At 42.5% G+C, this 25,523-nt stretch overlaps 1 protein-coding gene across 1 annotated transcript; it reads right to left on the minus strand.

The window, feature by feature from the left end:
• Positions 1 to 19: 19 nt before the first annotated feature.
• On the minus strand, positions 20 to 13,588 carry LOC141938050 (SH2 domain-containing protein 1B-like). The gene is made up of 4 exons (XM_074856523.1): positions 13,398 to 13,588; positions 8,132 to 8,195; positions 5,534 to 5,702; positions 20 to 3,498 (listed from the first exon to the last, which is right to left on the minus strand). Exons 1-4 carry the CDS (start codon positions 13,529 to 13,531, stop codon positions 3,461 to 3,463), a joined length of 405 nt encoding a protein of 134 aa, XP_074712624.1. The 5' UTR covers positions 13,532 to 13,588; the 3' UTR covers positions 20 to 3,460.
• Between the last annotated feature and the right edge of the window lie 11,935 nt (positions 13,589 to 25,523).

The following is a 25,523-nucleotide window of genomic DNA, read 5'->3' on the forward strand; positions in this document are numbered from 1 at the left end:
GGGGTGTGCCTCGCGGCGGCGCGGGGTGAGGATGAGGGACTAGGGGGAGCTGGCGGAACGGCTGCTTTACCCCCGAGGGAGAATCCGGCTTCAGGGCTCGCCTGCACCGATGCGATGTAGAAAGTTAAGGAACAAGGTTTTTCCGAAGAGGGGGTGTGTAGGGTTGGGGCGTGCTGAGTCTTCCAGCCCCCTCCTCTGGGAGGTGGCCTCAGGCGCGGAGCTGCCGGAGGTTCCCGCCGGCGCCCACAGCTTGTCCTTGCTACTGCTTTTCTGCTCCAGGTTAGCCTTTCCTGCTCCTTTGGCGTGGGGTTGGGGCCGGCCAGCAGCTAGGCGCCCCTCCTGCCTGCGACTGCCTGCCCTCTTCCGCGGGCAGGATTGGGAGGAGAAGGAGGGCCAGGATCCTCCCGGGGGCTCAGGCGAACAGCCTGTAGCCGAGGAAAGTCAAAGTTGCCCGTGGAGGGCTAGCCCTGCTGGGGCCAAGGCGATGTCTATGGGCCAGAGCTGCCTGGTACCTGCTCGGGGCCTTGCAGTGTCACCAAAGTTTAGCAGCTGGCCTGTGGGGAGAGGCAGGGAGGAAAAGGACAGTGTGGCAGGAGTCATTCTTTCTTCGTGGGTATGAGGTGGCCCCTTCCCATTGGGGCACCCTGACTGCAGTTTGATGCTTGGTTCCTCTCTTGAGCGTTCAGGGTCAACATGATTTGAGCTGTCACTGCTCAACCCATGCACAGGCACACACACACACTCCACTTTGGGATGTTGGAAAGTAGGTGCTGGTGTGTGAAGCTTTTGAATATACTTTTTCAAGTCTCATGCACCGATTGTTTTCTTATCTATTAGGACTCTGAAGAAGTGTAGGAATTGATGCCTGCTAGCTGAAGTCTGCGAGCAGTTGGTGCCTGCAAGTTGAGGCCTGTAACAATTAGTGATCTGTTATACCTTAAATATTAAGAAATTCTTTTACCAAACAATGTTCAACTTTGTATTTAACAAGGCCTGAGTGATTAAAATGTACAGAGAAAATATTCTAACCTTGGGAATAGATACATCCTGGCAGAAATGCTCAAACAAGGCAGGTAAGAAAGAATATTTTGGCTGGACAGCAGAGTTGGGAAGCATCCAAGGAGAAGAAATTGTCCTCAAAAGACTCGTGACCATAAAAGGGAAAAAGGAGTAGGGGGCTAACTCCCCAAATGACCACCGATGACCACCTGAGACCCCCCCGCAGGCATAGTGTAATTTTGCGATGCCAGCACTACGTAAATGTAATAGTTCATCAGAAAGGTGGAGAATTCTTGGAAAATCTATGAATATTCATGTCTTTAAGGTATATAAAGGATAAACTTTTGTTTAGTGTATGCGTGTTAGGTGGAATCATCCCCCATGCATCCAGCGCTGCAATATAGAATACCTGCCTTCTAAAAACTTCAAACTAAGTCTTAGAGCATTCTTTTGAGACTGAATTTATGGTAACAGAATGTGTATATTAATCTCATTTTCTTCCACTGTTAACAGGCAAATATATTCCTCTAAAGCACAGCTGAATACTCTAAATGTAGTGGAAATGGAACCGGAAATGTCTTTCTATTATGGGTCCTTGCTTTCTCCTTTAAATCCTTGATCCTTCACACTCTGCTGACTGCCTCAGAGGTAATGCCTGAGAACTGACAGTGGTGTGGGCTCGTACGCACCCTCGGCTCTAGATGCAGCATCCGAAGGCGCAGCCACGCCGGTGTTGTAAATCTGAGTCCAGAGCATGGCTGCCTGCAGTGCAGTGCTCTAACCAGAGCAACTGCCTGGTAAAAAGCACCACAGCCCAGCCCCTTTTCCTCGCCAGCCATGAGCCATCGGGATTCATGCGGTGGGGGTCATGAGGCATGGCCTGGGATCCCTTGTCATTCGGCCTTTTCCTAAGGTGGAATGTCAGTGTGACTGACTGAGCACGTGGGGGACTGCTGAGACTCGCGTGGCAGAAGAACTGTGGTGCTGTGTTCTGTTAAAAGATGGGGCTGCTGGAGTTGGGATGTCTCAGCACAGCAGCTGCTCAGTCTGATACATGTGATAACCAACTATCAGGCAGGCTGCTGAATTCTGCAAATAGACTCATCTGTGTATGTGCTTCTACAGCACAAGGGTTGGCTTTTTTCCTCTCCCATAGTACCATTTTTCATGGACAACTACTTTCTTTTCAGTTCATGATTTTTGGACACATACGTTAGTATTTTTGGCAATGCCAGAGTTAATTAATATTCTCATTTTCTGTCTCCTTTATGCTAGAAGTACAGTTGAGCCTGGCACCAAAAACTTAGCACTGTTAAATTCATAATGAAATCCAAAGCACTGAAAGATCTAAAAGTCCTTTAACAAATAGTGGTGTGAAAGAAACATAATAGAAAGAAATCTAACTAGTATTACCCATTAAAATACATAAATAAATTGTGAAAGATGCTAAACAAACACACAACCAATATAAATGTCTTCCTCAAGATCGCAAACAGAGAGGGAGTTTGTAGTAGCGACGGGGAGAATCAGGACATGCATTCCAGTTCTGGCTTTGGTGGCTAGTTGCAGGCCACCTTCAGAACAAAAGTATTTATTAAATATTTAAAATTAAGGGTAAGATTAAAGAAAATTCTTACATTAAAAAAGTAACAAAACCCATACATACTATAATACAGAGCTAATGGCAGTAGCAAATGAAATGTAGTAGGCGTTCTCATATGTACAGTACCTATTAAAAAAAAAAGGATGTGTTCATACTGACATGCATGTAGAACTTGCAGTCCTACTGTAATCTACCAGAACCATTCATCAATATTAAAAGTATTTCAAACCATTTCATGTTGGTGGTTAATTCTTTAGGGTATGGATTAAACACAGACTTTTTGTTTTAATTTAGATTATTCCAAACTACAGGATAATGCTAGTATTCCTTGACATAGCTGAAATACTATGCACTTGTCCAACAATGAAGGAACATGAATCATGCCCAAAATAATAGAGTTTAGAGGTTTTTAAGCATCGTATGATGACAAAAGAATTTTTGTCGTGTATGGTTTTTATCAACACATCAGTTCTGCCATAAACTGCTGCTTTATGCACATTCATTTACTGTATTTATATTGCTGCTTTCTAACATTGTTCATTTTAGCAGTAGACATCTTGGTTTGCTGACTAAAAAACCAAAATACATATACATGCACACAGATGTCCTTCTGCCATACATATGTATATGTACATATGTACATATATATAAATTTTTTATTGCTGAACAAAAATATATAGTAGCTTGTACCAGATCTACTGGGAGAAAATATGGATGCTCTGACAGTCTGCAAAAGGAGGAGACTAATTCCAGAGGTACAAATCCACGGCAGAGAACGCCCAACTGGCAGCTCTCCCTGGCTGATCTGTTGTGCTGTGGCACAGCCCGAAGCGGCAGCTTCCCAAATCGTCAGGTCATTCAGGGCAAGACAGTGATGTAATCGCTGTCATCAATTTCTGTAAAGAAATCAATAAAATAAAGATGTCATTGCAAATGGCTCCTCAGAAAGCCCACGGTAAGCAGGATGGCCTGTGGCCGTGTTGCTGGGCAGGTACCAGTATCTCAGTTTGGTTTCTTGGTATTCTCTCTGCTGTTGCAGGGTCAGCATTTAGGCCCCGTGTCCTATGGACTGGGTCCTCCAGGAGGAGGCAAAACCTGCACTGCCTATTCTGAGCCAGCAAGCTCAGTTATTAAACAGTTGTATCCACGTGAGACCCCTTCTTCCTGAGGAGCAGTCAAATGTCAGAAATCATCCATACTTAGTAAATCACATCAACAGCCAAGATAGCTATTGACTATAGCATAAAACACCCTTTCTTCTCTAAATAAATACCCAACAGAAAAGCTTTTCTCCCAACTAAGGAAGGAGAGCCTGAAAAAACCCTTTCTCTTTTAGACCTTGTCAGATGGATTATGTTTTTTTGAGAAGCCAGGGGAAGGGCAGAAATTGACTGCTTGGGACTCCATCTCCACTATGGAAACCTACTGTCTCTTCAAGAAGCCACCCTCAGACAAGCTGTTCCTAGGCTAGAAAACAATGTTCAAAAATGTCCAAAAAACAGTATCGTGACCCCAGTCCCTTGAGGTGTTTTTCTGGTCCCACTGGAGCGCTCAGTCCTGCATGCGCTGCAAAGCCAGCTGCCAGCACAACACGAGGGACAGGGCCAGAAAAGCGTGGTGCCTGCTTTAGGAAGCAATGGGGTGTTTTGTGTGGTGCCTACGTTTCAGAGAGATATCCATCATAACATCAACCTAAGCTTCCCCTGTGAGCATGTAATAAAGCAGTCTGAGGGGGAAGTTTGGAATGCTGCATAGGTGAAATTTAAATTAAAATTGAACAGAAGCAATTCCAAAATAATTTGAGTATTTCAAAAAGCCTCCATTTTTATGGACAACCACAAATATTTTGATAGTGAAATGAAAGGGTTTGGTTTTGTCCTTGTGAGTCAAGACCAGGACATGGTACATCTTCTAGAGAAGTTCATGTTGCAGGACCAGACAATAAAATATGTATTGCACCTGATTCTTCCTAAAAATACATCCATGCCGCTGCAGTATTTTCCATCTGCCTGGAGCATCAATGACATGATACCATAAAAACCTTTTTAGAACAAATGTAGCATATCTGCCTTAGTGATACAAGTCATAATGCAATGTTGGAGACACTGGAAATGTCTCTTTCCTACTGTTGCTCTCAGCAAGGTTATTGCTGCACTGGCCCCTAAAAATGCAGCTTAGTGTGTGTGGTGGGGAGAGCTCACCCCTTCCTGTCCTGTCTGCTCGAGACAGGCAGCGCCAGAGCTGTTGCACTGTTGTTACACAGGAAGGTGTAACTGCAGCACAGGGAGGCTGGCCCACCAACCGCATTTGAGTGTTAGTCTTGAGATATAAATCACACAGAAGGCTGGATGCTCCAAGATTTTTTTTTTTCTTTACAATAACTGTAATTAATATTAACTGTAGTTAATAGAAGGATTTCCCTTGCTCACGCGTGCTCTCACTGTGGCTCCCGTTACACTTAGTCAGAGGACCTAGAAGAGTTTCAGGGTTATTTTTCAGCCTGTACCCTGATGGCTACTGTAGCTGAGCATCGTGCAGCAGCAATATGAGAATGGCTTTCAAAAGTCTCAACTCGCAGTGAAGTGCAGGGGTCTGGCAGCTTGGCAGAACCACATTGGGTAAAACTGGTCCTCAGCCTTCCCTAGCCTAGAAGCATCAACATGCATGCAGGAGCGAGCTGTGGGCAACATCATGTTTTGCCTTCTGTATCTCTTGCAATTTTAACTCGTCAGTTTGTGGTGTATGAGGGTGTGTAACCTGTGAACTGGGAATAGCCATCTTCCAGTGAACATAAGAGAGAATGAAGGGTGTTGAACTTCTGTCCATGCAAGCTGGTCTTAGAGGACATGTAGCAACTATTCACCACAAACCTGTCAATGCAGTCATCTTAAAAAAAAAAACAAACCACAAAGGCAGAGCTAAGTTTCTCACCATCATAAATGTCATCCTTTCCTGACTTGAACCTCTGGCTTCTTTGTGAGACCTTTTGTTTCTTTACTGGGTAGCGGAGGTTTATTATTAGTCCTTGATCTGGCTTTTCAAAAGTGTATATTAGGTCCTTTAATGTTCTGAAGATCCTGTCTGGAACACCTTCAGTAGTCTACAAGGAAAGGAAAATAAAGTTTTTTTGCAACTGCCCTTCACAAAGAGTCCCCTAAATGGAAGGAACAATAGGTTGTTTCTTGTTTACCAAGGAGCTGTTTTGTAAACAGATTTGGTGACAGAATATTGTACTATCCTTAAAACACTAGGGACCCTTGTTTGGTGGCGTGGTTACAGCACTGAGTGTAACCTCTCTTACCATCTTTTATTTGAAAAAAGAATATCTGTTTAAAATACTGGCTCAGATGTATGCTGTAGCAATCTACGGCAGGGTGTCGAAGAGTGACAGCGTTACAGACTTCCCTCTGGTCTTAAAGCACAAGTTTAGAGGCAACATATTTATTTCTCGCTTAAACTGTTGTATTTAAATAACTATGTGACAAGCAGAAGCCAAATGTTTTACAAAATATCATCATTGTCAAGCAAACGACATGTGCAGAGGCAGTGGCTGTGTCTGAGGATCCGTATGAAAGTCCTGGGCACCAGCTTTTGCTTCTAGGGAGGAGTTTATTATTTGTCTGGCTTTGTGACTTGCATTGGAGACTCCTGAGGCCAAACACAGAGGATGGCACTCCTCAGCGGGGGAACAGCGTTCTCACAACCTGCTTTTTAATGTGTGGGTTCATACAGCTGGACTGAACTGCTTCCATGGCACAGCCCACAGTAATCTGTACAGAGGCTTGGCAGCCCTGGGGACTTCAGGACAGTGACAGACAGTAAGCACATTAATCGGCTCTAATCACAGTGAGGGTTCTACTACTAGTCATTAAAAGTGAATGGGGCTTTGGTTGCGCTTCATTCGCTAACAAAGAAACATGTCTTTATTTTGTTTGTGTTTCTGCATCCTTTATCTTCCCTTCAGCCCTGTGTGGACTGGGTGCCACTGCCTCTGTGTACTGGCTCTGGCTGGGATGGAGTTAACTTTCTTCGTAGCAGCCTGTATAGCACTGTGTTTTTGCTGTTGCTGAACAGTACTCGCACAGCCTTGAGGTTGTCTCTTTTCACACTCTGCTCCCCCAGTGAGGAGTCTGCCAGTGCGCAAGATGCTGGGAGGGGACACAGCAGGGCAGCGGGCCTGAATTGACCAAAGAGCTGTCCCGTCCCATATGACACTGTGCTCAGCGATCAAAGCCCAGGGAAAGTGGGGACATTTGTAGTTATGGCATTTGTCTTCTCAAGTAACCAGTACATGTGCTGAGGCCCTGCTTTCCAGGCGGTGGCCAAACATCTGCCTCCAGATGGAAAATAGTGATTAAACTCCTTCTTTGCTTTGCTTGCGTGCACAACTTTGCTTCACCTGTTAAACTGCCTTTTGTCTTGATCCAGGAGTTTCCTCACTTTTGCACTTCGTGTTCTCTTCCCCCTACCCCATCCTGCTAAAGGGGGGAGGGAGGGAGCAGCTGTGTGGGTGCTTCACTGGTGGTTGGGGTCAACTTACTGCACTCTAGAAAGTTCATGGCTGAACCTGGCCCTTAAAAAAAACCCCAAACAATCTCCCCTCCACCATCAATATATTATTTTAGTCTATTATTTTAGTAAGCCAAAACAATCAGGCTTAAAAATTTGAAGAACAGAACGCTTCTACATTCTTGGCAAAACCTCATAAGGGAAATTGGGTTTGAAAAAACTAAAAGTGTTTTGAGTTACTATGTGCTGATAGGCATGACAGCAAACCTCACTAGAGTGGCTGTAGTCCAAAAGAGATTATTTTTTGTCAACAAACCATTCTTCTTCATGGGAAATTGTGTCTTTCGTACTCAGCCCAAACCACTAATAAGCAAGAAATTACCAACATATCAGAGCTTGGTGTGTGCTTTACGGGGCGAGTTCCTCATTTCACTCTAATCCTACCTAGTTGTTGGCAGTTCTGTTGGCTCTCTCCTACTACAAGCAGAGGAGTGAGCCAGCTTTTAAGTGCCCTCTCACCTTGCCTAGGGATTTGATTGTTGCAGTCTGCTCTTATGCTTATTCAAGCAATGAGCAACATTATCTGGGGTCATCACTTCAGATGCCCCAGAGTCACACAGAATTATGGATAGGTCTCTTGAAATCAAAAAGATTGTTGCAATATTCCAAACTCCTACAAGATGCTGGGTGCAATGGCAGAGTTTTCAAATAGAAAAAGCTAATTAGGAACAGGAACAAGTAACGGAAAGGATAGATTTTTTTTTTCAATGCTATCAAAAAGAAACGGTCAAATCAGAAAGCAGCTGGTCAACAAATAACAGATCCATTTAGGCTATAAGGGAATTCTACAAACATAATAGCTACTTATAAGCTCATATGTAATAATAAGTATAGTAAAGAATTGAGAAGAAAGCAAACTTGGAAATATTTTCTAAAGTAATGTGTTCATGTATATTAATCTTTTAAATTGAGATAATGATCTTTAGTGCCATCTGTATAGATGAAATGAGAGTTACTCACCTGTATTCTAAAATATCCTTGGTGTTCCTTGAAGATACGGTAAGTGTAGACAAGTCCTTCAAAGCTGTGAAAAGCATTGTTGTAGACATTATGCTTTTTATTAACTGTCAGACCACTGCAACTTGCTTAGAATGTTACAGCTGATCTTGACGGACAGCTTTTGTTTTCATTTGTTTATTTGTATCTTAAAGTAAATTGCAGTACAATGAAAGACTAAAACCAATCTAAAGGAATGCCTGGTGCTAAATAGCATCAATTTTATATATATATATGTAAAAAAAATATTTCCATTTGATTCATATATTGGAGCTTTCAAAATACTTGGGATTCTCTAAGTCATATGTTTAATTGTCTGTTCGCCAAAATTAGTCATGCATGTTGTTTTCTTAAGCCTCAGAAACCCCGATATTACTTTATCATGCCTTGCCAATTCAATTCTAACCCCCTGTACATCACTATGCAGATCTGTTTGATTTTGGTCCAAGTTTACGGCACTCTTTTTTGTCCTGCAGTGTTAGGCCACGTACAGTAAATGTAGCTAAGCGTGCTGTGTTCAACCTGCAGTCACCGCACTTTGCTTAGCATAGATCTTGATAAAGCGTGTCCAGCTAGCTCACCTCCACATCAGCTGGCTGCCTGAGCTTTCCTCCAGCTTCTTAGGTGCATTTCTTATGCCGAGTTTTGTATTACTACAGCTCCAATAAATCTGGTAAGTCAAAGCAATGAAAATGCTTCAAGTTTATACATCCAGAAAGGGCTGGATGTCACTGAGAATTTGTATTACTTGTTCTGAGACAGTAAAACACAAAATAGACCCTGGAATTCCACCGCAGGTGCCATGTAAGAGAAGAGTCCCTTGCTTCCATAAGGTGCCTAAGTCCTTGCTCACCACCAGCAGAACTGCTTCATGTCACTAGAAACAACTTTGTGCAAATGTCAACCAGGGAATAAACTGCAAGCAAAGGGCTGGCACACATGTCATCAAGAACTGCAGTATCTCCATCAGCAGTGAGGAGAAGGGGAGCCGTGGCCTGATCAGCCCTCAGACTTTACACTGGGTTGGACTCATCATCAGACAACATTTTCACAATGGAAAGACAGTGCTAACATGTACCCCTCCTTCAAAAATGGAGTTGTAAGGAAGACCGAAATAGCTATAAAGTCAAAAGTGAGGTGCCCTTCTTTCTCTGAAGTCATATTCTAGGGGAAAATGGGGTGGCTTCCAACTAATTACCACATCCACAAGAGAAGCAGTCACGTTTCAAAAGACTGATCTGTATCTGAGAACAAGGATGAGAGATTCACCTGGGATACGACACAAGACTGCAATGCTGTATGGAAACAAGCTCATTGGCATGGAGTGATGGTCTGAAAGACTGTCTTTGCAAATGTCTTCTATCATACTGATAGAACTTGGGAAGGATGTGAGGGGAGAGAGGGAGAAAGAAAGAAAAACATTAATCTAGTAGTAAAGAATGATTCTGTAGAAAACTTGAAGTTCACCTTTTGCATGAGATCTGCTGGCATTCCTCTGAAGCAGAGGTGAAGAGGTTGCCATGGCATACACAGGAGCATGAAATTGCAGAATGTTTGTCATGTAATCTGCTTTCCTTGTGGGAGTCCTCAAGTAATTGTGGAACCACAAATTCATACTGTCATTCCCCTCATGCCGCCCCACACGGTGGCCCCTTGAGTTGTCTGTACCTTCATGTATTCCAGGTGTGATCATCTACCAGGCTACTTCAACCTAAAATATGTTTGATTTGACCAGAGTATAGCTAGAGATGTATATTATATTGGACATATACATGCCTTAGGTATATTAGGGACTTCACAGTGGGTTGAGTCTCTGACCCCTGCTGCAGAAAGCAGACACTGCGGTGGAAGGAAGAGACACCACATTTTTAACAAAAATGTCTGCAAACAGCAGGTAGTATTAAACACATGATAAGTTGTGCAGTAAAATTGAATGAGGCAGAGGTAGAAAAGCAAAACAGAAGGGAGTCTAAAGTTTGCAAAATGAGAGAACGCTTCCTATCTTGAAATATAAGATTACTCTAGCCAGGGGTTTCAAGGAACTTATAAACTAAATCTAACACAGGCCTTTATATAAGAGTAATCTGATTCTTCTCATCTATTTTCCTATCCTTCTCATGTGTGATACCTCCCTAAACTTAATTTTGCAGCTGTAACACAAGAAGGCTGTTGAATTCTTAGAGAGATGTTAGCAGAAAATGGCCTCCAGTCACCAGCACCCAGGATATGACTCCACAGGTCCTACTTCTAAGAAAATTATTTTTCCTTTGCATTTCCCAGGGTTTTAGTTATTATTATTTTTAATAATATGCAGGTGCTTGAACACCAGGCTATTGATGGCTTTGGATATATTTTGTCAACAGAAATAAAAGCTTTATCAAATACTACAGTGGCAGCTATTCAGAAGATGAACCGGAGATCACGACCATGATCAAAAAAGGCAGTAAAGTTGCAAAGAAATATGCACCACAAATAAGCTGGGGGACGGGAGCAGTATCTGACAATAAGTTCTTTTAACTGGTATGCATGTTCATCAGAAGGACTTCAGCTGTAGCTACATGAATTGAGCTGTCATGAGAGGTAAAGTCTTAGGCAGAAAACTTATCTTAGGGGACTTGTGTATAAATGAATAGTTACTCTGGAAATAAACTATTTTGTTCTGCAAAAAAAGTTACTATAGACTGGGATCAGGATAAGACTTCCAGTCAGAATAGATTTACTTTAACCCAAAGAGTTGCATCACGGGGATGCATCTTTTGTTTTTTTCCTCCTTGAGATACCCGTGTAAATTCATATGTTCCTGGCTTAAGAGTATTTTATAAATGTGGGTGTTCATTCTTTAAACATAGAAATAGAAGTGAGAAAAGGTAATACCAGAAACCAATCATTTCTTGAAACCCGTTCTTTACTGATCATCTAAATTTTGAAAGGTTACTGTCTGGATATTATTTGGCTACTGTAATTTTTACTAAGTAAACATGAAACTACCATTAAAATGGAAACTTCTCTTTCCACATTAACTACTAAATGCTTACCAACAGCTGCATATAGTACAGATTAATAACATGCCTGGTCTGAGCACAGGAGAGATCCAGTGGCGGAAAAGCAGGGTGAGAGGAGGAGCTTTTTTTGGGAGAATGAGAAGTTGAACCGTAAGGAGAACAGTAGCAAGAGCAGTAGGTCTTGACTGAGGCACTGTCAGAGACCTGGGACAGCTTTGGATGAAAGTGGCAGTGTGCTGTGGAGGAAGACGTATCAGCAGAGCTGTGCCCCATGCCCAATTAGGAAAGAGATGCTTTCGAACTGGTCCCACCGTTCTGACTCCCAGATCCTCCATGAGAGTGCCCCCCACCCCCATACCCCAATCTGTAGAGGACAAAAAAAAGTTGGTTGTTTTCTGTAGCAAGAGGATCAGTATCTCTGCCCATGGATCAGACAGTTTGAGAGGTGTGCATCAGTTTGTGCATCAACCATGTCAGGTGCTAAGCAATGTTTTAAGATGTGATTCTAATCCAAAAGTTGTCTTGAAACAGCACTGAGAGTTTCAGTGTTGATTACCTCCAGTTTTAGGACAGTTTTCCTCTGCCTAGTCAACCACTGACAGACACTCCAGTCTCTGAGGCAACTCTATTACCATCCCATTTGCTTTCACATTTGCAAGCCAGTATCTGTTATACCATTGCTGCCACCCCTACAGTTTAACTATTATATTTGTTAATGCAGGAGTTAAAGTCAAATACACTAAACACTGAAGTTTTTAACACTAAGTTAACACCAGTTTTTAACACTAAAAATTCAGAGAGGCTAGCTGTAAGTCACATGCTTTTTCATATGCCTGCCCAGACCACTGTCAATAGACAGAAAGAAGCGTGTCTGCAAGCTATCACAAGGTAGATCTACTTTGTCCTTAAGAAAAAAGAAACTGGAAGCAACTTTGTTAGCATGGCACCAAGCTTAAACTTTATGACAGTGTACTCTGTAGACGTGCCCTCTGTTACATCAGTAGTTCAAACTCACTGGACACACCTAACTAGCCCTTTACTCTGTCATCTACCTCTACTGCATGACATCTCAACAGCCATCTTCCCATGTCAGCCACTAGCATTGTCGTTCTTCCTCTGTGCCAGGATCCCCATTTGTCCCTTCTGACAGGGTACGTGTGCCCTTTCCCTCCCATTCTCTCTGCCCTTCCCGCATCCCCTACGTTGTCTCCTTCCACGCCATAATGAAAGCAGGTTCCCACAGCTCCCTCCCTGAGGGCTCTGTTTGTCCCCTGCTTGACATTTCTCTTCTTACGCTGTCACTTCACAGACCTCCTTTCTTCTACCCACCAACTCCATAATGCTCCATTTCCTTCTCCTTTTTCCTCCCTTCTTCTTTATTTCAAGAGAAATGCATTTTTGATTATTGATAAAACACTTTTTGGTATTTTTGAATTAATTAGATGCGGTGTTAAAAATTTTTCATGTCACACTCAAACACATCCTCAAGGAAAGCGTAAAACCTCATAGGGTCAAAGTCTCAGAGTTACTAATTTATAAACTTTGAATGCATTAGGAACAGATCAATTATATATGAAAAGTGTAAAACAGGCTTCTTGAAAGGGAAATAAAAGTGGTATTCTCTACAGGAGAAAGAATAAAATTTTAATTGTAGTAATTAACGTTAAGGACTAGAAGTAGCAATTTTCTATGCCCATCTTGTTCATGGACTTGTCATATGAATTTGAACAGGACAGTACAGCTTTTTGCCTCAGCTTATGTTCTTACATCAGGTAAAATACCTTTGAAGCACAAGGCTAAATTTTCATTAGATAAAAAGCCTATGAAGGAACTGTTTTGTAACCTCCTGCAAGACTTTTCAGTGTCTCAACAGTGCTAAAATGCTATTTACTCATGATTAAAGGGGCAGTAACTTTGAGTAAGGTTCTTACCATGTTTTGGCAGGCTAGCTATTTTCTCTGGGCTCCTCTTATTGTATGCAGAGAGAGATCAGCATCAGCAGACTACAGTTAGTCTATCCTCTGTTGTATAAAACATCTTTTGCGAATGCCACCTTCTCACTACTCACTATAAAGGAAGCCTAAGACAACCAGCATTACTTGAATACATATACACACCCCCTTGGAGTCTGTTAATATTAAGGAAGAAGTATTAATGTTAGAGAAGATGAATGCTTGTCTTTGCATCTATCCGAAAACTCATAAAAAGTTTAGTATTAGAGTACTTACAAAACGCAGAGACACAAAGCTCCTTCCATGCTTTCACTCTCTCGTATTAAATAGCTACCATTCTTTCTGGTCTTGCTCATGAGTTCTTCACAGGTTTTTCTTGTTATCTTTCCATGAAAAAATGGGAACTCCATGGACAAAAGAAAACAAGGTCTCTCACCTTTCAAAACAATTCCAGAGAAAGTCAGCAGCCTGACATTAAAAGAAGACTTATTCCAAGTGCAGTTGTCTGCAGACAACTGATTGGAGGTGCTAAATACATACACAAGTTCATCTGTGTTGTTATTGCTCACCTGTCCGTAGTGAAGTTGGTTACAGCTCAGGATTGCAGTGAAGGCAGGAAATGATAAATGGTTTGTCTACATTAGTCACAGTCCACATCAGGAGGAAAGAGTCTTTTGTCATATTTTATCGTCAGACATTTGAGTTATGTATCACACTTCTAAGCTATGCAATAGCTAAGTTGACAACTAAATATAGTTATATTTTTAAGTTAACTTTTATGTTTAAAGTGGCTCAAAAGCCCCTGCAAATAGGGTTCTTGCTCATAGTTTTGAAAAATGCTGCTTGGTTTAATTCTGTTCCTTGCTAGACTTCCCTTCTAACACCATTGTTCAGTTGTCTGGGTTTTGTTGTGGGTTTTGTGTTTTGGTTGGTTTTTTTTTTTTTGTTTACTCGATTTTTCAAGTTTTTGTGAAAGTTAGTGAGCAATATTTGAGAATGAGATGTTTCAAAATGGAGCATTCTTCCCCCCCTTTCTTATTTTTAAAGTATAGGTGTTTTATCAAGAAGTTCTGCTGTCTCTGCAACATGATTTAGGGAATATGGCAGGAAGGAGAAGGGAGTAAGACAGTGCCTTTTGCCACCCCTGGGCCACAGCTATCAATTCAAGGACAGGATACAGCCACGTGTAGAACTGCTTCTCCCTGATGGAGGAAATGCTGCCCAGCTCCACGGGAGATGCTCTCCCAGGCATTTCATACTTCCCCTGCTGGAAGCTAAGGACCAGGGAAGGAGCACACAGACCTGGAGAAGCAGGAGATAAGAACCAGGCTGAGCAGTGTTTGTGAGGGAGAGCAGATTGGGGGAGGACATCCTTCATGAGGGGGAAGCGGTGATTCAGATGGCAAGAATGGAAGGAGAGACAGTCCTCAAAGGAAGGGAGAAGGATCTGGGACCTCTGCAATACAGCCTAGTCTTGAGGTCAAAATCGAGTCCAGATACACGAGTGCTGGCACTGTCATGGGTCTTCCTGATTTCCAAACATGCTGTTTGCATGTTCATCTCGCAGCTCTGACACCTAGGGTCAACTCTTTCTGAACTATGAAGTCCTTGTGGTTTGTCATGATTTCCCTGTTGCCAAGCCATGCTGGTGACCCCCTTGCCGCGAGGCAATGACCCCTGCAATTTCAGTTCAAGATGGTAACATCTGGCACCACTACTGCCACTTACCCCATTGTTATTGGTGACATTGGACCTGTGTGGTGCAATTTCTGGATCCACCTTGCTGATGATCCACACAGAAGACGAGATCATCCAGAGTGGAGCTGGGGCTTCTGGTCAGTGCAGAGGGCCCCTTCCTGGAAGCTGCTGTCACCTCGCCTAGTGAAAACCACTGTGGGTGAGCCTGGTCTCATTTCTCACCTGCAGCTCGTTCTCATGTTGGCTGTGCTCATAGTGGTGACAGAGCTTGAAGCCACTCTAATTCATGCTGCGGACAGTTTGTGACAACAGGGGCTCTTCAGAGTTAAAAAAGATGGAGAACTGCTCCAAGTTCTGTGTAGCCTGGGAAGGTAGAATGGCAGTGATGGCCCAAGGCAGGGGTTGGGGCAGTCACATGGGACTGAGCCTCTGGGCATTATCACTCAGATTTTAGCTACACCAAACCAAGCTGTGGCTGTTCTGAATCTGCTCTTAAAATCACTTTACTCCACTCCAAAATAGGATTAGGTTGGTTTTTTTCTCCTCATCCACTGAAGGAGATTTCACATAGGGATAGCCTTCTGAAGTGACTAACTAGCCTTTCAGATGTCAGAGAAAGGGGAAAATGTGAAGTTATTTTTGCTAGAGACTGCCTCTTGGCCTGCTTCTACCCCTACATGGAAAAAAATAGCTAGATTATAATTTGTGTACATCGGAACACTTACATTGTTCAGTCAGTCTTGTATTTTCTGAACTGAATGCAACCACTTCCTTCAGTCTTTTTCCGCAGGCCAAATTTTCTTGCAATTGTTCTCTTTGTTTTTCTCTTGCACCACTTTGGCTACTACTTCTATAAAGTTTGATGCCTATAACTGAACAAAATCTTTTGATCAGAAGAACCAGGGTAGTTAGCTATTCTGCCTTGCACAGAACAGCTGTTACAGAAACAAGACCTGTGACATTTTGGCAGCAGGGCCAAGTCCTGGTTGACCATATACCTAATTTGTTTTCTGCCATACTGCTGCCTTTACCCATTTTCAGTTTTTCCTTCTGTTAGTGTAAAACTTAGTGGGGCCTTTTCATAGTGACACCTCAGATTATCAAGTGCATTTAGCGCTGTGCTTCTACAGCCTCTCCCGGCTGCAGCTCTAACACAGCAAAGCTCTTGATAGCGCCTTCTTAGGAAAGCTGAGGAAGAGTTAGGTTGCTTGACAACGTTGAGAGTTAAGTGCTCAGTGAATAATCAGAGAGGGTGTGAGGAGGGTTAGGTCAAAAGCTGTGGTCAAAAGCGACTACCAGTAAAGCCAGTGTGCGTGACAATTGTGAATAAAACAGGAAGCTCAAGGGTCATTTGTTCTTTGACCAAATAGCAAAAAACACAAGATAAGAAAACAGGCAGAAAGCTGAGTTGTAGCTAAGTCTCCTGAAAATTTGAGTTCTCATCGAGCTATGTTGCTAGTCAGTCACAGTACTGTGGCTTACTGTACAAACTGAACCAATAAAGGTGTTTGCAACAAGTACTGTTATAGTAACAAATTATATTTGAATTTGCAAAATTCACAACTGTAGCATGATATCTACACCAGTCTGTACTTTTGCAGTATGTTGTGCCTGGGTACAAAGGTTTTTTGTGATATTTGTTGATGGCATGATTTACTTTAGACTGAAAGAAAAATCATTATGATGTAAATTCAAGAAGAAATTTAACTAGTGTGGCTATTACTTATGGATTGCTTCTAGAGCTGTGCAGTGCCAGAATAATTCCCCAAGGCACCAGAACTCTGCCATTAGTTTTCTAATCAAATATAAACCTAGGAGGAAAAGCCTGAATTGTGACCCTCTTAACATATTGTCTGTTTTTCAAAATACAAGTAAATTGAATATGACCCTTCAAAATACAAACTTCTCTGTGCTAAAACTAGAATTAAGAAGTCATAGAACCAACCAATTAAAAAAAGTTATATATCTATAAAATACATGAGTGTGTGTAAGTAGTGGGTTTTGGTCTTGATATTATCTAGAACCTTGCTTAAAAATTTACTTGCAAGATAGTGTCACAAAATAACATTTTCCTTCTCAGTGGAAACCCTATTGTCAGGGTTCTCAGTGATCCATATGCAATTACTCCCTGAGCTTATAATATTTTCAACTTTTGTATTTAAGTTCATACACTGTTTGCAAAAAAAAAAAAAAAAAAAAAAAAAGAAAAATCAGAAAACCTGAGAGATGGAAAAAAAAGGTTTCCATTTACATGACAGTTTTCAGTGTCATTAAATTGAAGAAACTGGTGGCATAAAGTCTCCCCTCAAAGAGATCTTAGTGCCTCCTGAAAGACTTTGACCAGCTATGAACTACACTGCGATATGGTTTTCCTGCACTGTTTCAGCTTCTCTAACCAAATTCACGTGGCAGTGTTGATCTTCTCCAGTGCAGCTGTATTTGAGCACGGCAACTTTTCTTTTTTCAAGGACAGTTTCTAGAAGTGACCTGAGTGGAGGCCATGTGAGGATTTCCACCTGTTCTGTGGATTTCAGAGCCTAAGAGCATCATGTTGGCAGCTTGTTATTTACCCGTGAATCACCTCCCTGTCTCAGTAAGAAACATTCTCCCTAACTAGTCTTTTACTAGTTTTCACTATTTTGCAAAGAATTAGATTAAGATTTAGGAAACTAGATTACAGTTTAGCTCTTCAGCCAAGATTAGCTCTTCTAGATCTCCAGGCTAGTTAGCAAGCCTCTGTTCTTTTTGACAAAAATTAGGAGAGGCCAACATTTATCAAGGGCTTTAGGTTGTTAACAGCATGCTTAGATTTGAACTGCTGAGCCTAGCAAGAACACTTTTTCTGTCACTTGATTGAGAGGGGTGAAAGAAAAGACTTGAACTATGGCAGCACAGCTATAACTGACTAACTCTTGCTGGTGGAGTTCTCAGTTCTGTTTAATTTTGACTCCCTTTGGCAGATAAAGTTTCCCGCTGCTACTGTTGCTACTATCAAATTCATATTCAAACCCAAATGCTCCATCTCACAGCATGAAAGCTGTGTGAAGTGATTCTCTGACTTGGTGACTCTGAAAATAACTCCACTGCACTGGTTAAATTAATCATGAAGAAGGAAGCAGGAATAAAAATTAGTGGCATGAACACTTCAATTTCTCTTTGGAAACCTGGGAGTTTATCAGCAAAGCTCATTTAACTCCTGTAGAGGAGAGAAAACTAAGAATATGTGATCACATAAAAGACTGTTGTACTCTATGTATACAGATGTGCTCCATTAAAAAGTAACAAACTAAACCTTAATATGCAGTTTTCCCAGTGTCTCAGCTCTTAGCTCAGCAACCTGACATACTGGTAGTGTAAGTGTGACAAGCCTTCACTGTTTTGCTTTGTTGAGTCCCTCATATTTGCAGCTCCCTGCCTCACTTCTGTGACCTAGAGAAGACATCTGTTTGAATATGAATTCACAAGGGACTTATTTCTCACCTGTGAAGAAAAGACTTGTTATAAGGCACCGCTTTAAATATATGTAAAAAACCCCCAAATGCTCTGTAGCTGTAATTAGGATCAAGAGAAAGAAAATGGAACGCAGAAACTCTTCAGTTAGTTACAAACTGCAAGGGCCTGGAGTGCAGCCCCCCATGGGGTGGCTGGCATGGCTGTGGGGGGCCCTGGCTGCCCCCAGGGGAGAGCAACCTCAACCTGGGAGCTGCTTTCAGTCGAGGCCCAGCAGGAAACCCTGGTCCCAGCAGGATCTGCCTGGTCCCAGCCATGGGTGCCAGCCTACCGCCATCCTCATGGAGAAAGCCCTGAACATGACTGTAAAATCGTACAAGTGGAACATCTGGATTTACAACAAAACCAGGTTTCACCCACAGGCTTCCTTGCAAATGTGAAGATTATTAGTCTCAAACTAAAAAGTGATTTTTAACAGAGCTATCAGCAAACTATCAAGTAGATCCTGTTTCCTGTGCACCCTCTGAGAGAGCCCAATTAGGTCCTCCTGCTCCGCAGCCCTTTCTCTTTACTACAAGTTGGGCATTTTGTTTTAGCTTGGAGTTATTTCTTGACTGCTGAAAAATACGGAAGGTCTGTCATACTGATTTGTCATGTCGAAGTGATTCAACAAATTGCCCTGTCAAACTGAAAGGAGCTCTGTAGGTTTCCTCAAAAACTTTCATAAAATAACATCTCGGCTTATTACAGACAAATATACAATAGTTACATTTAATATTGGGCAGACAGCAGGTAGACTTCTGCACTTGGGCCACAACAACCCCCGGCAGCGCTACAGGCTTGGGGAGGAGTGGCTGGAGAGCTGCCAGTCAGAGAGGGACTTGGGGGTGTTGATTGACAGCCAGCTGAACATGAGCCAGCAGTGTGCCCAGGTGGCCAAGAAGGCCAATGGCATCCTGACTTGTATCAGCAATAGCGTGGCCAGCAGGGACAGGGAAGGGATCTTACCCCTGTACTCGGCACTGGTGAGGCCGCACCTCGATGACTGTGTTCAGTTTTGGGCCCCTCACTACAAAAAGGACATTGAATTACACGAGCGTGTCCAGAGAAGGGCAACAAAGCTGGTGAAGGGTCTGGAGCACATGTCGTACGAGGAGCGGCTGAGGGAACTGGGGGTGTTTAGTCTGGAGAAGAGGAGGCTGAGGGGAGACCTCATCGCCCTCTACAACTACCTGAAAGGAGGTTGCAGAGAGCTGGGGATGAGTCTCTTTAACCAAGTAGCAAGTGATAGGACAAGAGGGAATGGCCTCAAGTTGCGCCAGGGAAGGTTTAGACTGGATATTAGGAAGCATTTCTTTACAGAATGGGTTGTTAGGCATTGGAATGGGCTGCCCAGGGAGGTGGTGGAGTCCCCATCCCTGGAGGTGTTAAAGAGTCGGGTTGACTTAGCGCTGAGGGATATGGTGGAGTTGGGAACTGTCAGTGTTAGGTTAATGGTTGGACTGGATGATCTTCAAGGTCTTTTCCAACCTACATGATTCTGTGATTCTGTGACTTTGGCTGTAGACTTTGGCTTTAGAAAGGTATTCAACTCCTAAACTTTAGACCCATAAAACAAGAGAGAAATTCTTTTCATAGTGGGAAATTAAACAGATTTCTGGATAACGTTACAGAATTTGTCCAGTTATTTGTTTTAAACTGTGACTAAATTATGTATAGAAACTAAGAAGGAACCAACAAGGTAACTGGTATAAAACAACATAGCAAAGAGATCTCCTGCCTGTATTAGTGTATTATAATTAAGCAATACACATCTGTCTGTATATCTATCTAAAGAAAGGCAGAGAGGTTTTTTCTGCCATTCTAAGACTAGCCCTATGAAGGGGTATGAAGAGACTGGATCCATAATTGAGACTGAGCTCAAGAGACTTCCTTGGAGCTCCTTTGCATAAATATTTTCTATTGGGACATGCTGTAATTTTCTTTTCCCTTTTCACATTTCACTCAGCCAAGTTAAAAAAAAATAAAAAGGAAGGCTCTTTTTTGTCATGGGAAAGAAAGAGTCAGGCTGATGGGTACATGGCACTCTGTGTCCGATGGTGACTGATACACTGCATCCCTTTTGCTTTGTCTTTACTCCCTGGATTGAGGGCTGCAGGAGGATGCTGAGGCGAGCCCCCAAATTTTATTATGTCCCATTTTCATGGATCAAATCCACTGTTGTAAAAGTGAAAAAAAAAAAATTATGTATTAAAGAACAGGAACAGAGGCAGCAAGGCAGGGTTTTGCACACCCACCTCAGCATGGGGCTCCCCTGGTTTCTTCAGAGACATCACTGTGATGGTGCAGGAGGAGCAGGGCTGCCCCATGGGCTGCACAGCAGCTTCATGAGCAAAAAAGAGGGGTGTGCCCTTTATCAAGGACTTCCTTTGGCTCCAGAATCGTAGATGCCCCCAAACAAACGCTCTATCAGCTGTCTCAGGAAGGGTTGAGACTTACTCTGCATAGTGATCTCCTGGCAGACCCTGGATGCAGATATGCGCAATTGCTCTTCCTGCAGAAGGGTGGTCCTGTGTTGGCTGTGGTAGTCATCAAGCTCCTTACAGTGTTCTGCCTTCATTTCCAGAAGAGAAAAAAACCCTTTCACGAGCCAAAAACAACATTGTGAGATCAGAATATGATAGCTAAACACCCTTACATGCTCACTGCCAGAGCAACAAAAAGCAGGGTCTCCCTGTGCCAGGGGGAGAGCAATTTCTTCACGATGTAGAGACATGCTTCTGGGAGACATGAGGGCCCACATAGGCCCAGTGTTGCCTGCCAGTGATTCTTCAACCCACACAATATTTTATTGTTAGCATTCAGTTACCCAATCTCCCTTTACACTCCGTTTAAAAGGGAAAACAAGATTTTAAGCTTGCATGGTATGCAAAGACAACACATGTATTCAAGCATTTAGTGTAAAGTAACAAACTGGGAGGGCTGGGGATAGCCATCATCTCAGCTTTGAAACAGCTTTACAGACACTGAGAAGGGCTGAGTGTGGGATTGCCTGTACAGTGGAATTGCTGCACTTCCCTAAATAATCTATGAATTCTCCCAGGCCTCCAAACCTGCCTCTCCCTTCTCCTTCCAAGCACCGAGAATATAAAGTGTAAGCACAAATGACAGCACTTTTGTGGGTCCTGAGTGCCCTCTTGGGGATTAAATGAAATGTTTGTATCTTCTCCACAGACACAAGAGACATAACTGATTTTGGATGCCTGACTGAATTACACAAACTATGGCTATGGAAGATCTACAGAGCTGTGTCGCCCAGCTCCTAACGCTGGCTCTTCACGCTGGGGCCCCCTGAATCCCAAACTTTCCAACACAGCTGCAGGTGATTTTTTACAGGGGCAGATCTCAACTCACACTTCAGGTCTCAGGAAAATTCAGACTGGCTTCTTGTTGTTACAGGACATTAAATTAAATCTATTGGGTTTAATTAAAAAAATTAAAATATGTTACTTCTCTGCATTGCTCATACCAGATTGTTTACGTTGGTCCTTCTGGTAAGTGGTTTTTGCCAAGCATTTGTTCCCCGCAGATCACAGAGCGGAGCAGAAGTAACACTCTCCAGACACTCGCTCCACTGTGCCTGCAGCATTCCCTTCCTTGTAATAGCTGTGAAGCCGTGTCCTTGAAAGCAGTGCGTGAGCCAGCGTCAGTCAGCCAGGCTTCCCAGCACAACTCTTACCAGGAAGGCTGGAAACGCAAAGTACTTCCTATCTGAGCCTTACCCCTCACCCTGATAAATACCGCAAGGGAAAGCATATGCCACCTGCATTAGCTGGGAAGTTCACAAGGATTATTTTATGAGTGCGTAGTGCCTTCTGGTGTATAACGCCACAGCTGCAGTTCAGGTTGCGAATACTTCAGGGGTTGGGTTTTATTGTCAGGTTAGTTTTGTTTAAGCCTGCTTCCACCAGTCCTCAGTCTTCTTTGCACTTTCATATTTAAGATCAGGTTTCCAAAAAACCCACAAAGGCAAGTGATAGGCCTACGTTCAAAACTGAATAATAATAACCACAAAGCCAGCCAGCCAAAAGCAGTGTTCTTGAGGAGTAATGTATTAAACATAAGTATGACAACAAAGAGTTCTCTGTTGCTCTAAAATCAGATCTGAAAGCTGTTCAAAATCTGTATGCGGTCTCTAGATGGCACTCTGACTCTATATAACGATTAATCTAAAATGAACCACCCTATTAAAAAAGCTTTAGCATTGCCAATTGGGTGAGAATTCAGAGCTGCCAAGTGACTAGCTTCCAGTTCTTTATATATCAGAGGTGTAACAATAGCTGTATTTATAGTGCTTATTTACTTCTTGGGTCACAACACAAGCTCGTTCTTCACAAGATATCCTCTTCAGTTTGTTCACAGCTAATACTGCAAATACAGCCAGCTGGGTACTGTTACACTTCTATGTTCTTTCCCAAGTAAAGTGAATTAGCTAATTAGGGACTCACTTGATTACCATTCAGTCCCTGTAGTATCTCAGGGTGTAGTATCTATAGCCAGGTTGTTATGTCCGATTAGAAACACTTAACCGGGGGGTTAATTGGCTGTTCACAATTGCTGGGGATCTGTGTGATCAGTGTTAGTGAATTCACTGCTAGCCATCATCTTGCTAAGGGCATGGAGAGATATATTATCCAATGTCTTAAATCAGTAGAGATAATATTTTTTTCTGCTTCCTGAGTGGAAATGAACATCTTTTAAAAGTGTTAAAATATAAACCAACTTTCCAATCTACATTACTGTTCAGAATTGCTACTTGCAGAAACACCAGTGTAGGTGGTGGGTGATGCACAAACCAAAAGCAGGTTCAAGATCACAGGGATCTTCTGTATTATCAGAGAGGCTGGTATTGAGTTACCTCCTGATTTAGATTGATAAAAGCCTCTAACATTATTTCCTTAATGGAAAGCAGCATGATAGCTGTCATGATGAAAGATCGGGCTTAGCATTCTGGATAATTATTCTGTGTGTTTGGACTGCAGCTGGATATCAGCTCTAAGATGTTAAAGAATTAGGATGAGAGAAGAACACAGTTTTCTACAAAGAAGCTTAATCTGTTCCAACACACTGAGAAGACCTCTCTCATTTGGAATAAATGCTTTAAAATAGTGGTATGTGTTATCATTATGTAAGCACACTATGTTTCCAGAGGAGATATAGACAAATATTATAATGAAGACACAACAGTAGGAATAAAGTCTTCAAGTAAAAATGACAAAGCTCTTTGTGGCCACATACCGAAGAGTCCTAACTGCTCTGCCATTCACAGCTGGGCTGCAAAGCTGTGCGTCTTTCCTAACTTCAGGTCAAATGTTTCTGATTTACACAAGGATGGTTTCACTGCTATGACACCAAGCAGAAGCCTAAGTCAAGTCCATGGTGCTACACCTGAGGCAGTCAGCTGGTTCAGTTTCTGTAATCCAAAGAATGGATGCAGATTGTGTTCAGACTTGATGATAGTGATTTCCTAGTACACTCATCAACCAAGATGGTAACAGGACTGGGAGGAATAACGATCACAACTGAATTCCACTAAGTGCTAGACAAATCTCTCCATGTTGCTAATTTCTTTACAACACCCAAGAGGGACCAGAGACTCTTACAGTGTAAGGATAATCCACACAAATATCGTAAAAAAATACTGCCAATTCATAATTTTGTGTTTCAGATTTCAGTGGGAAAATGAAGACACACCGACTGTAACATATAATTAGTAAATTTTTCAATAGATTAAGAGAGGAAACTTAAAAAGCTCTAAACCACATAAACAACAACATTTTTAAAAAGCAAGCCCCTCGACCTTAGCTGACTGTCAGATGACATGGTGATATCTGCATATGTGCACACACACATTGTAGAAGCAGGAGAGTATCACCCAGCCTGGGTTCCCGTTCTCACTCCTTTTGTGCAGAAAGCTAAATTTCACCAGCTTTGGGCTGCACGTGTACACGCACAGAGAGTCCCAACAGTGATGGAACAGCCCAGCAAAGTTGGTTTCCAAGTGCTACATTTAATTCTTCTAATTTCCCTATTCTTCCTCCAAGATTAATCACCTGTTTTGGACTCCTACAATGACAATTTTCATAGCAACAGCGAGCTTTAGCAGATGTTTCCACACTGAGAAAATCCAACCAGTGTCCCACCCTCAGATGGGGGCTTGAATGTTTCCTGATGCAAACTTGTGTTGCAGATACCTGGTGTCAGTGCAAGGTGGGAGAGGGGTGATGGCCATTTGCGGTCCCGTGCTGCCAGATGAAAATGATGAGGCTCCAGTTGATGCTGGTGCAATGTGCACTTCTGGCTGGCTTGAGCTCTGGCCCCAAACAGCCTAGGGAGAAATGTTTTAAATCACAAGTGTACTTTGTTGTTGTGTAAATCAGCTGCTGTACAAGCAGCAGCATGGTAGAATTACTGATTACAACAGATTGACTTTTGAAGATCAAAAATCCTCTCCAACAACTAGGCATTATGTGCAATTCAGCTGCTGTATGACTTATGTAACCAGATGGACCAAGGCAGGCATAGAATTACATCAATAAATCAGTTTATACCTGCTTCTTGCCTCAGTGCTGATGAGACTGTGTTCTGATCTACACCTAGCTAGAAATTTGAATTAAATGAGAAGCTAATATGAAGTAATCTAATTAATATTTTGCAGAATGAATACCAGCTTTTTACTGTCCACGTCCAGAGAAAAGCAAAAAGGGAGAGCACTTTTTGTTAATGGAACAGCAGTTGCAGTTTTTTTGGTCTGTCGTGCTGCGTGGTGCTCAGTTGCACTCTGGGCTCAAACCATGGCAGTCCTTTTTGGCGGCCAGCTTGGGGCTTGAGGAATTGGAACTGATAAGGACAGGCAAAACACGGACTGAATTCCATTAGAGGAATGATCTTTGGAATTTTGGTTGTTGTAGCTGTGGGGAAGGTTTTTTGTTCTGTGTGGTGGAGGGACGAGGGGTGGATTATTGTGTATTGTGTTTCGGTCTTGTTAGAATGTTGTTTTTATTTTGGTGGGGGGAATTTGTTTTGCTTTGGTTTGGTTTTTAGTGTGTTGATGTGAATATTTTCTTGTGTAGTGAATGTGGGTTTTAATGATAGTTCTTAAATACGTGATTCGCAGTCAAGGGGTGGAATGTCCTGGTTTGAGTGAATGGTGGGGGGTTTTGGTAGCAGGGGAGGGGGCTACAGTGGTGGCCC

The sequence above is a fragment of the Strix uralensis genome, chromosome 2 (assembly GCF_047716275.1).
Source record: "Strix uralensis isolate ZFMK-TIS-50842 chromosome 2, bStrUra1, whole genome shotgun sequence".
NCBI lineage: Eukaryota > Metazoa > Chordata > Aves > Strigiformes > Strigidae > Strix > Strix uralensis.